Source organism: Lepidochelys kempii, chromosome 6, assembly GCF_965140285.1.
Source record: "Lepidochelys kempii isolate rLepKem1 chromosome 6, rLepKem1.hap1, whole genome shotgun sequence".
Taxonomy (NCBI): Eukaryota; Metazoa; Chordata; order Testudines; family Cheloniidae; genus Lepidochelys; species Lepidochelys kempii.
Genome location: NC_136385.1, coordinates 60,560,187 through 60,573,466, shown reverse-complemented (window position 1 = coordinate 60,573,466; position 13,280 = coordinate 60,560,187). Strand labels below are relative to the sequence as shown.

Here is a 13,280-nt window from a genome sequence, read left to right as displayed (position 1 = left end):
GTGACACAGTGAGGGGCACACACCCTGTACGTTCCTTTCACAAACAACCCACTTCTGCAACTGCATTTGTACATGTAACAAGTTTCTTCTTGAGCCCAGGCAGTAAGACAGAGAGGTGGCTGGGGTGGTGGGGGTTTCCTGCTCACTTAGCAATTAAAAAAAAAGAAAAAAGAAAAAAAAGTAAATTTAGTACTCCTGAAAGGTGCCGAATTGACAGCCCTGGAGACTGAGGTCTCTGTTTTTCCACAGGTCAAGTACAAAATCCCTCTTCCCCACCTGAGACCCCCCCCTTTGGGGCAAGAGGTCTCCATAGCTCATTCAGTTCTTGGCCTCTCTGCTGGGTCTACCAACAAGGAGGGAGACTAGCATCCAAGCTAGGGGTGGTACATGTGCTGTGGATACCAGCCCACCAGAAACTGTATTGAGGACCATCAAATCATTTCACACAGCAGCTAAAGAACAAGTATCAGATGGGAAGAGCCTTTGGTCACTACTGACATATGCTAGACTGGAACCAGTGACCTAGAGGTGAAAGGCTGCATGTATCCTATTCACCAGGACCCCTTAGCCTGCCAGTCCCCTTGATCAGGTCCAGATAGGAACCATTGACCTAGAGGATTACAGCCCTACAGCAGAGTTCACTTGGGCCTGTCAGTCCCTCAGGATTCTCTCTTGTGACCTGTAGAAGTGTTATTGTGCTTTGCCCAAGTGTTGAATATGTCCATCCATGACACCCAGAAAGTAGTCTGGGGATGAGACTGTAGAGAATGCAGGGGCTGGAGGGTGTTATCTGCTGCTGACATTTTGAACACATCCCCTCCCAAGTTTTTTCAGGCTGCCCTCTTCCGACAGGGCCCCCTCCCAATTCTTATCTGCCCAGATGGCAGGGCTGTGACTGACACACGAGGAACAGATCCGCGGGATCTGAAGGGGCCATTGCTGCAGTCATTTTGCAGAGCAGAGCGGCACTGAAGACTCACTCTTCCCACGATACTCATAAGAAATGAGTCAATGGTTATTGTTATTTAAGACAAAACCACTGGTAATTAGAGCCTCTAGAAATGCACACAGTTGTACTGAGTCACTGCATGACCTTACTGCTGGACCTCGTCTTTTCTCCCCTTGTCTCCTTTGACGGTTTGTTCCCCTCACCTCACCACGTCACCTCTAAAATTAGACTGGGAGCGCTCTTTGCATTTGTTTGAACAGCACCCAGCACACTTTGGGGGCTGGCAAGAGACTATAGTAAATTCATAATAACCAAATGTCAAGGTTCTTTCTGCCAGAGCAGCACAGTCAAACACAGGGTTGCTGCTGATGGGTATCTAGAAAGCAGCGCACAGGAAACCATTAACCAGAGGAGAGCCAGGGCCCAAAGGCTGAGCAGCAGCTACCATTACATGCAGCTATATATCCTGACAAGATCTTTGTCGCTGCAGAGGGAACACACAGTCTTAGCAAAGCAGCAGTAGGAGATGCCAGTAGGACGAGACATTAGCAATTCTTGAACCTTGCAGTACAGAGCTGCTGTTTTTGCAGCAAATGCAGTTGGTTTCGGCCCTGTTTTTGTTTTGCTGGCTGGGAAGGAAACCAGAGTCCTGCAGACGCTCAAGGGGAGGCAGCAGTAAACATTAACTTGCTGAAGCCCATGCTCAGCTCCCTCTTCAGTAAAGCCCAGTTCGCACACAGGGGAGGAATCTGTCCTCCTCCTACTCCCTGCATAAACACAATCACTTATATCTCCCCTTCTGATACCAAAAGGCATCTGCAGAGAGCTCCTGCAGGGAAGGGCCTAGCAGAGAGCAGACACTGTGCCTCTCCAGCCCCTAAGTACCCCTTTTCCTGCCAGCTCACAGCCCCCACTCCATTCCAGGCTCTGGGCCATTTCCCAAGTACTTGTCCCTTCTAGCTATGAACAACAGCCATTAGCTCTGCATGATGTTCCAAAGGAGCCTAAAGGGCCTGCCAAGGGGTGCCTGATCTCAGGACTTGGAGGGAGTGGGGATTTCTTGGGCATCCAGGTGTCCCCCCATGCTCCCAGAGTGGTTGGGGTGCTAGCTGTAACAAGCATGGGTGTGATGCTGAAAGGTGGAGGGCAGAGATTGTAACTGGGCTGCCTAGAAAGTGGTTCCTGAGCCCATCATCATCATCCAGATTCACATAGTGGGACCGGGGGATTATTTTTCCAATTTATTTTTTTTTAAGACATAAAAAGTGATATGCAATTGGCCTCCATTACTTTCAAGTGTCAGTGAGATGCCAGATCAGGGTGGTTGGGAGCGGCAGCACAGATCTTTCTAGGTCCCCATCGTAGGCAGTAACATTCACCCTGCAGAGATCACCCAGAGGCACTTGTGTCCTACTGACACACTTTGCATCTCCGAGCCCAGCGGTTCGGACAGCCCTAGGAGAGAACAGAGGCTCCATCAATTCCTGTTTCTCAACTATGTCACAAGCAGACTTCCTGTTTTGGCCCTGCAGGAGGTGGACATGCAAGTGAAAATACCACCCCCACAAGAGCAGGTGCTCAGCTCCATGTGGATTCTGGTCACCTCCTAGAAAGCCCTTCATAATCCTGAGTTAACAAGCAATGCTCCATTTCCAAGGTACTAGGAAAAGGCAAAGCGGCCAAAGGCCCCTCCATGGACCCATCTAGTCCTCCAAAGTCCTGTCTGTCAGAAGACTGTTTAGAGGCCAGTGTGGAATAAATTGAGGGTCTCATCCAGTTCCCAGTGCGTGGATGACAATCACAGCACAGAGCCTGGGAATTGAGTGGGCTATAGAGGCTGAACTCTCCTCTCTTCCCAAATAGGCTGGTGTCCCCTCCAGTGCGGTTCAAAAGGAGAGAGAGAACTCTTGCACTGAATCAACAATACAAATCTCTTTCTGAAGCCCACATACGTGAGAGACTAACCCCCATGTGCAGTTTGGACGGGGAAACTAAAGGCCTCTGTCGCCTTCTACTGCTGTCACCAGTTTCAGTCTGATGCATTCAAGCAGAAACCACAGCTCTCAGCAATGATCCTCCAAAGGGCTGTTCCCCCTGAGCCACCACCACACAGCCCTGAGTCGAGTTTTCCAAGCAACTGAGCTTGGGCTCCATTCTGGGAAATGCACCTGTAACCACAGAGCAAGCAGCAGTTCCTGCAGGTGCCCAGTCATGTAGCAGAGTCTGTAATGAAGAGGAGAGAGAGGACTTGGAGGGCTAGAAATCAGTGGCACTTCTGAAAAATCAGGCCCAAAGTGATTTGCCCAGAGTCATACAGGAAGTCCATGGCAGAGCCAGGAAATGAAAACCAGACTTCCGGGGCCCAGGCAAGTGCTTTAACCACAAGCCCAAGCATGGCACGCTCTGGCCCATGTCCATCCTAGCTAATATAACTGTGGATCTTACTATTCACATAAGCGTCTAATCCTATTTTTAACCTTTGGTGTCACTTATAACTTTGTGGCAGTGAGTTCCACAGGTTAATCATGCATTATGTAAATAGGAATTCCTTTTAGCAGTTTAAAATTTATTGCCTTTCACAAAATGTCCACTGGATTTTGTATTATGAGAAAGGGTAAGTAAGAGCAATTTCCCTTCTCCAGACCATTCATTTTTCTGTGTACCTCTCTCATGTCCCCTCTTATTTTCCCTCTCTCTAAACTTATCATTCTCAGTCTCTCTTCATGTGAAAGTCTCTCCAGGCCACTAATCTTTTTCATGGATGGTCTGTCTGGCCTGTTTCTTTTTCTGTGCTGTCCTTTTGGAGACAAGGAGACCAAAACTCCAGAATTCCAGGCCAGGAGGTAACATTCACTTGTAGAATGCCATAATATTCTCTTCTGTCCTTTATATAGCTGGGCACTCTGATACGAGCTAGCAGTCCAGGGCTTCCTTGTCTGGCCCCATCCCCTGCCATGCTGCATCATGCAAAAAGACACTTGGGAACTGGCCAGGTTTCTGCATATTGCTTGTTGACACTGCCTTCGCCCCACAATAAGATGACTGCTAGTACCCTCAACCCCAGACTGCTGCCTTTGCTCACTTGCTTCCAGCACTGCTGGAGAAAGCACTCTGGGAGCCCCAGTATAGGAGAGCAATCCAAACACCAGGTCAGTGTCTCACAACGGCTGTGTGGATGTTTCAGGAATGGGCACTAAAGGGTTAACATACACACTAATGGGACCCAAGAACTGCTGTCAGCACAGAAGCCAGTTAGCTGGCTAACGGCTTCCTTTGGCTATATATTTGCCCCTGAGGGGGCAGGCCTGAGTGACAGGGGAACCGAGGCCAGAGTTAATGGATAAATGCTATTGATCTCACTCATTCCACTCCATACCAGAACTAAATAACCCATGTGTGCAGATTCTGCTGAGCTTCCTCTCAGAGGAGTGATTTTTAAAAGCTAAATAATCTGCCTCTCTGACTGGGCTAAGGCGTATGTGTGTCAGAACAGTCTCCAAATGTTAGGTGGGGTAAATTTCAAAGGAGGGAGATGACTTAGTTAGAAGAAACTTGGGGCAGAACTTGGAGCATGCGATGAAGTGACAATGGGTTGGTTTGGAAGGCTTAAGATTTTTGTTGGTAAATGTTTATGTCACTGTATACAAACAAACATTTCCATTGATAATAATCAAAATGCAGAGAGGCAAAGTAAGAAAAATGCTGCGTAAGAACTTAGAGTTTGATTTAAGGTGAAAATCTGGACACACACTATGGACAGTTTGTGTTTGAATGGTAATACAGCTTTAACTTTCTGAATCTCAGCATCTACCATCATTACATAATTGCTGGCTGACACCCCCCACCCATTGTCTGACCCTTCATAATTTCCTACAACTGCAAAAATTTAAATAAATAAAAATTGGGGGAAAAGGCTTAAAAATAAACATCAGTGTCATCCATCAAATGATTAAACAAAATCAAAATCAAATTTGCCAAGCCTGCTAACAGGACAACAAGCTGAGCTCTGGAAAAATGCCCCAGCAGCAAGATGGACGAGGCTGGGGAATTATCTCCTGGTGGCAGTCCCATCAATGGGGATGGTATAGCATAGCTGGACAAAGCACCAGAAAACTGCGGTTGCAGTAACTCTGCACTGAGCCCTGGAGAGCTTTCCTCCATCTCAAACTCCTCTAAGTGTACAGCACAGAATAACGCCCATGCCCCCTGGCGTTTAACCTGAAGCAAAGGAGGACTTGTGGCACCTCAGAGATTAACAAATTTATTTGAGCAAAAGCTTTCGTGAGCTACAGCTCACTTCATCAGTTGCGTTCAGTGGAAAATGCAATGGGGAGATTTTATATACACAGAGAACATGAAACAATGGGTGTTACCATACAGACTGTAACGAGAGTGATCACTTAAGATGAGCTAGTACCAGCAGGAGAGCCGGGGAGGGAGAACCTTTTGCAGTTGACAAGTGTGTGGTTGCTGGTATTAGCTTCAGGTTGGGGGGCTGTCTGTAAGCAAGGACTGGCCTGTCTCCCAAGATCAGTGAAAGTGATGGGTTGTCCTTCAGGATAGGTTGAAGATCCTTGATGATGCGTTGGAGAGGTTTTAGTTGGGGGCTGAAGGTGACAGCTAGTGGCGTTCTGTTATTTTCTTTGTTGGGCCTGTCCTGTAGTAGGTAACTTCTGGCTCTGTAAATCTGTTTCTTCACTTCAGCAGGTGGGTACTGTAGTTGTAAGAACACTTGATAGAGATCTTCATTCTACAAGCCATTACCCTCTGATCCCACTGAGGGTTACCAAAAGAAACTACACCATCTGCTAAAGAAACTCCCTTAAAAAGCACAAGAACAAATCCGCACAGACACAACCCTAGAACCCCGAGCAGGGGTATTCTATCTGCTACGCAAGATCCATAAACCTGGGAATCCTGGATGGCCCATCATCTCAGGCATTGGCACCCTGACAGCAGGATTGTCTGGCTATGTAGACTCCCACCTCAGGCCCTATGCTACCAGCACTCCTAGCTATCTTCGAGACACCACGGACCTCCTGAGGAAACTACAATCCATCGGTGATCCTCCTGAAAACACCATCCTCGCCACTATGGATGTAGAAGCCCTCTACACCAACATTCCACACAAAGATGGACTACAAGCCATCAGGAACAGTATCTCTGACAATGTCACGGCAAACCTTGTGGCTGAACTTTGTGACTTTGTCCTCATCCGTAATTATTTCACATTTGGAGACAATGTATACCTTCAAATCAGCGGCACTGCTATGGGTACCCGCATGGCCCCACAGTATGCCAACGTTTTTATAGCTGACTTAGAACAATGCTTCCTCGGCTCTCGTCCCCTAATGCCCCTAACTCTACTTGCGCTACACTGATGACATCTTCATCATCTGGACCCATGGAAAAGAAGCCCTTGACGAATTCCACCATGATTTCAACAATTTCCATCCCATCATCAACCTCAGCCTGGACCAGTCCACAAAAGAGATCCACTTCCTGGACACTACAGTGCTAATAAGCGATGGTCACAAACACCACCCTATACCGGAAACCTACTGACCGCTATACTTACCTACATGCCTCCAGCTTTCATCCAGACAAGACCACACCGCACGATCCATTGTCTACAGCCAAGCTCTACAATACAACCACATTTGCACCAACCTCTCGACAAACACCTACAAGGTCTCTATCAAGTGTTCTTACAACTACAATACCCACCTGCTGAAGAGAAGAAACAGATTGACAGAGCCAGGAGAGTACCCAGAAGACACCTAGTACAGGACAGGCCTAACAAAGAAAATAACGGAACGCCACTAGCTGTCACCTTCAGCCCCCAACTAAAACCTCTCCAACGCATCATCAAGGATCTACAACCTATCCTGAAGGACGACCCATCGCTCTCACAGATCTTGGGAGACAGGCCAGTCCTTGCTTACAGACAGCCCCCCAACCTGAAGCTAATACTCACCAGCAACCACACACCAAAAAACACTAACCCAGGAACCTATCCTTGCAACAAAGCCCGCTGCCAACTGTGTCCACATATCTATTTAGGGGACATCATCCTAGGGCCTAATCACATCAGCCACACTATCAGAGGCTCGTTCACCTGCACATCTACCAATATGATATATGTCATCATGTGCCAGCAATGCCCCTCTGCCGCATACATTGGCCAAACTGGACAGTCTCTATGTAAAAGAATAAATGGACACAAATCGGACGTCAAGAATTAGAACATTCAAAAACCAGTCAGAGAACACTTCAATCTCTCTGGTCACTCGATTACAGACCTAAAAGTGGCAATTCTTCAACAGAAAAACTTCAAAAACAGACTCCAACAAGAGACTGCTGAATTGGAATTAATTTGCAAACTGGACATCGTTACATTAGGCTTGAATAAAGACTGGGAGTGGATGTGTCATTACACAAAGTAAAACTTTTCCCCCTTGTTTATTTTTCTCCCCCTACTGTTCCTCACACGTTCTTGTCAACTGCTGGAAATGGCCCACCTTGATTATCACTACAAAAGGTGTTTTCTTTCTCTCTCCCCCCTCTGCTGGTAATAGCTCACCTTCCCTGATCATTCTCGTTATAGTCTGTATGGTAACACCCATTGTTTCATGTTCTCTGTGTATATAAAATCTCCCCACTGCATTTTCCACTGTATGCATCCGAAGAAGTGGGCTGTAGCTCACGAAAGCTTATGCTCAAATAAATGCGTTAGTCTCTAAGGTGCCACAAGTACTCCTTTTCTTTTTGCGGATACAGACTAACACGGCTGCTACTCTGAAACCTGAAGCACTTCACTTCCTGCCAAACCTCTTCATTCTGCCTCACACAGATTTGGGGCTCGCTCCCTTTGTCTCCCATGGTGCTACACAAAGATGCAGCGTCTCAGCCACACTGCCTCCACCCAAAAGACTTCCAAGAAGCCCCAGACTGAGCAGCGAACTGCTTACATCTCTACCTGGTTAAGCCTTTGGTATCTAACAAAGGAGGGACACTGGACTGGGGATCACAAAGGGACTTGGCCCGGAAGGCACTGCTCACCACGAACCTGCCACCCACCACACAAGGCACTGAGGGAAACATGGAAACACGGGGGTCATTGTGCAGATGTTGGATCATATTAAAGAAGTTCTGTATTAAAATCACAAATGAGTTTGATTCCCCCTAGTTTAAATTCCAGGGTATTACTAATTAAGAGGTCTCTTGGTTTTTGGTACTGTTTCTCTCCCTCTCTGTGTGAAACTTGCAAGCTGCTAATTGTGTTATTACATTCTAAGACAGAGTCTGTTCTCAAAGCAATTCTTTGTAACAACAACTACTCTCACACAGAGAGACTCAAAACAATACTCTGTAACAACAGAAACAGCACCCAGAGACTCCCCACCCTTTTGCTGTATTCATCTCGCTTTGTTAACAATTGTGATTAAAATAGAGACAGAGGATGGATGCTTGGTGTGGATAATAACTGAATGATCAGGGAGGTGCCAGCCTAAGGGTATGTCTACACTACAAAATTAGGTCGAATTTATAGAAGTCGGTTTTTTAGAAATCGTTTTTATATATTTGAGTGTGTGTGTCCCCACAGAAAATGCTCTAAGTGCATTAAGTGCATTAACTCGGCGGAGTGCTTCCACAGTACCGAGGCAAGCGTCGACTTCCGGAGTGTTGCACTGTGGATAGCTATCCCACAGTTCCCGCAGTCTCCGGAAATGAGATTCAAAAGTTCACGGTTCTTTTCCTGTCTACCTGGCCAGTGCATCGGAGTTGAGAGTGCTGTCCAGAGCGGTCACAATGGAACACTCTGGGATAGCTCCCAGAGGCCAATACTGTCGAATTGTGTCCACAGTACCCCAAATTCGACCCGGCAAGGCCGATTTAAGCACTAATCCACTTGTCAGGGGTGGAGTAAGGAAATCGATTTTAAGAGCCCTTTAAGTCGAATCAAAGGGCTTCATTGTGTGGACGGGTGCAGGTTTACATCGATTTAACGCTGCTAAATTTGACCTAAAGTCCTAGTGTAGATCAGGGGGTAAGAATCCAATGTCCATTGGCTGAAGAAGGCGTCAAGTGGAAATAACCAGAGGACCCCCCGGAGGGCAGACTGGAATCCACCCAACAGCCTCAAGGATGGGAGAACCAAACAACAAGATAACATCTAGCAGCACGGAGCCATCAGGAATGTGCCATCTGCTGATTGATTCAGCAGCAGCATGATGAAGCAATTCCCATAGAATGGTATAGGAAGAAATTCCTATAAAAATGGACTCTAGAAAGTGAGAACTTTGGGGTCTGATTCTGCAAATCAACTTCCAGGAGCATCAGATGAGTATCTGACAAGGCCCTGCTCCCTCCTCATGTCCAGGCCACCTGGCCAGTGGCTTGGCACGAGCAACTCTAAGGCTGGTAACTATGATAACAACCTTGCAGAACCTGTGTGTGTGTGCGCGCGCGCGCGCGTGCATGAATGAATGTGTGAATAAATATGAGATTGAATGGAATGTTATAGCGATAACTAACTGCTTACTATGATTCTTTCTGTATTCATAATAAATGTGGCATTTTGCCTTTTCCCCTTTAATAAGAGCCTGCTGGTTTTTATTTTATTGGTATAACACAGAGGGGATGGCACAAGCTCATTAAACGGAAACAAGGAAACAAAGATCTTCAGAGCAGGCACCACATGCTCCCGTGTGTCTCTGTAGCACGCAGCTCAGTGGGCACAATGGGAGCCTCTGAGTGCTACCATACTACAAAGAACAATTAAAGAGAATTTGGGACCAAGACCTGGGAACACCACCTCAGCTCACCCAATGGAATCTGCCCTCAGGACTCACCTCTCTAGGTCCTGCCCCACTTCAATGAAGTGAGATGGTCTGAGGTCTCACTCCTGGGGCACAACTTGTCTATCACCAGACATGACCTGACCAAAGGGGTTCCCATCCATACCCCACCATACCTGGCATGCTCAGACTCTCCTGAAGCTTGGCTTCATGCCCTGGTCCGACTCGAATGCCTTCCCTCAACCCCTTGGACAGCCTTGTTTAGATCAGTAGCTCTCAACCTTTCCAGACTACTGTACCCCTTTCAGGAGTTTGACTGGTCTTGCATACCTCCAACTTTCACCTCACTTAAAAATGACTTGCTTTCAAAATCAGACACAAAAATACAAAAGTGTCACAGCCCACTACTACTGAAATATTGCTTACTGTCTCATTTTTACCATATAATTATTAAAAAAAATCAATTGGAATATAAATATTGCACTTACATTTCAGTGTATAGTATATAGAGCAGTATAAACAAGTCATTGTGTGTATGACATTTTAGTTTGTACTGACTTTGCTAGTGCTTTTTATGTAGCCTGCTGTAAAATTAGGCAAATATCTAGATGAGTTGATATACCTATCCCCTGGAAGATCTCTGAGTACCCGGGGTTGAGAACGACTGATTTAGATCATCTACCAGTCTTAGGTCTTTATAGAGCTCCAGTTGTCAAGGTTCTTGGCACTACAGTGTCATAAGGGGAGCCACCAGCTGCTCCACTGTCCCCCACCTCTGCAGCCAGCAGAAATGCTCATGGACGGTGACATCGGAAGGTCACAAGCTTCTCGGTAGCAGAACAACCAGGGCAAGGCTGCCACGTTAGCAGATTAAAGTCCAGCTCAGAGCGCTGCCCTCTGGGACAAGGTTAGTGACACACAAGATGGGCAGGCAGCCTGGCCCTCAGCAGCCTGGTTTCATGCAGACACAAGAGGGTAACATAAGGTGAGATGCGAGTGGGAGGGAGGAGAGCTCTTGAACAGTGATGTTGCTGCAGCTGCTGAAACTACACAGCTTGGGGAAGCTAATAAAAATGCCACATACTTATACACTGCTGGCCTGTGCTTTATCCTCCTGGATCCCCAACGGCTGGGCTGGCTGCCCTGGAGGGAAGGGAGGACGCCTTTGTGGGGCAGGTGGAGTCTAGGGACACAAAGAGAGTGGTCAGCAAGCTCCACATACCCCCACCTGCCAGTACCATGACACGCACAGCCTCCCCTCCCACCACGAAGCAACCTTGCCCTGTCACCCCCATCCTCAACACCCAGCACTCTGAAGCCCCCACCTTGGTTGCACTTCCCCCAGTGTATGCACCACCATTCCTGGGAAGTTATTCTTTTTTTTTTTTTTTTTGGGGGGGGGGGGGGACGAAGTTCTGTGGCTTATGTTACACAGGTCAGATTAGATGACCACAATGGTCCCTTCTGACCTTGGAATCTATGAGTCACTCCAGCAGCATGTCACTGGAGCCCATACCTGTATAGAATCATAGAATATCAGGGTTGGAAGGGGCCTCAGGAGGTCATCTAGCCCAACCCCCTGCTCAAAGCAGGACCAATCCCCAATTGGTACCTTGAGTGTAACACCACATTACTAAATTCACTTTAAATACAATAAAAAGGCCACACCATGGTGGGACGGGAAAGACCTCCGTTTCCATTTTACAGCCAGCAAAGACCAAACACAGCACTCAGGCCACTACTGCCATCAGCTGGGACTATCCTGATAAGTGGGCAGCAGAGCCGCTTTGTGCCCATAGCCAATCAGCCACCAAGCCCAAAACACATGGGGCAAAGTCTGAAAATTTGCACTACTGACCCTCTGCATGGGATCCCTCAGCCTCTGGCCAGGAGGACTGGATGCCCTTCAGGTCACATCTCTAATTCCTGCACCCCTAGAAACACTGTGGGGATCTCAGGAACTGCGGGGGGCTGGGGGAGGGAGGGGGGGAAGAATTAGACCGTATCTCTTTTATATCCTCTTCCACCGATTCACAGGATCTGTATGACAGAGTAGCAGCTGTGTTAGTCTGTAGTCGCAAAAAGAAAAGGAGTACGTGTCTCTAAGGTGCCACAAGTACTCCTTTTCTTTTTACAGGATCTGTAGGCTCAACTCAGACAACAGAATAGATGCAGCAAATGACTTTCACCACCAGGTGGCAGCACTGCACTACAAGCAGCAAGAGTGCACAGGCCTGTGTCAATGTGCTTTAAACAGCTGCCTGTGTGTGACCCAGATACTTTTTAGCAAGGCTGAGGGAGGAGAGTCAGGTGATTGATCTAACAGCAGGAACTGTGCTCACCTCCCCCACCCTCCTGCCCACGGCACCACAGTGGCTCCTGTCCCTTGGCAGCCCTCAATCCAGCACCTTGGCTGCCAGTCACAGCTATTTATTTGAATTTCAAATAAATGACAGAGGCACCTGACAAACTTTGCGTGAACCAGCACGAAGCCTTGTTTAGTCAGGGCAGCTGGGAAAACAAGCCAAGATATTTGCACCCTGAATTCCACCATGGCTCAACCACGGACACCAGCCTTACGGAAAAGCAGTCGCACTTCCGACCAAGCCAAGGGGCAGTGGGAATGGCTTACTGGGCTTTCGGTCAGCAGTTCAAATCCAAACCAAATGAGTGGCCTGTGTGTGAAGTGAGTTAGTCACCACAGAAACTGCAGATGGAAAAGGGCCCATTTAGCCTGCTGCCTGCTCTCCACAGTATTCAAATTACAGTCAAAGTTTTCAGGCAGGTGACGGCCTGATGTCAGACATGTACAATTGGGTCCTTGCTGGAAGCCTCAGACAGGAGGTGTGACATCCCGCTGTCACCCTTTACTTCCCAGAGGGGGCGTGCAGGGCAGTGATGAGATGCACACACAGCACCCAAGTCGCCGATGAACAACACTGTCTATAAAAAGCCCCTACCTGGGCCAACAGTACCGATTACAAGCTCCAGCTGAATGACATATCCTTGAAATAAGGTGTATAAGGCAGCCCCAGCAAAGCCTGAGAGGGCCACAGGACCGCAATGCTGCCAACCTTAAAATGTGAAACTTGAATTGCCCTGCTGCTCCTCCCCATGTACCACACAGGCCAGCCCAGTGATACATCCCAGCCTCTCTCTCTCTTGGGCAGCCCACCAGCCCTCACCATAGGACACCACCAGCTCCTAGAGCCAGGGAGCCTCTGTGTGCCTCTCCCACTGATCTGATAACCACATGATCACCTATCTGATGGCAGTGTGCCCCTGATAACCATGCCCCCTATTGAAGGGAGAGAGGGACGCTCATGGGGAAGATCGCAAGAAAGGAGCCCTTGTCACATGCACCTGGAAAACATGGGACAGCAAGGCAAGGTGGGTGTGTTTGCTGGGGAAGAGGGATTACTCCAGTTACAAGAAGTACTATACCTAGATAGGTAGAAAGGCAGATGGATTTAAAGTGGAATTAGCTGGGTCTGGAAGAGCAATGACACCTGCAGGCCTATGTCCGCCAG

General features: G+C 47.9%; 1 protein-coding gene across 9 annotated transcripts in view; it reads right to left on the bottom strand.

The window, feature by feature from the left end:
* Window positions 1-13,280, bottom strand: part of DGKZ (diacylglycerol kinase zeta) — an 89,882-nt gene that overhangs the window by 57,110 nt on the left and 19,492 nt on the right. Inside the window, exon 2 of one of the 9 annotated variants that reach the window (XM_073348180.2) lies at window positions 10,835-10,933. The exons of the other annotated variants lie outside the window; for them this stretch is intronic. Coding sequence (XP_073204281.1) covers window positions 10,835-10,933 — 99 coding nt within the window. The remainder of the gene's footprint in view (window positions 1-10,834; window positions 10,934-13,280) is intronic. 9 annotated transcript variants of the gene reach the window in all.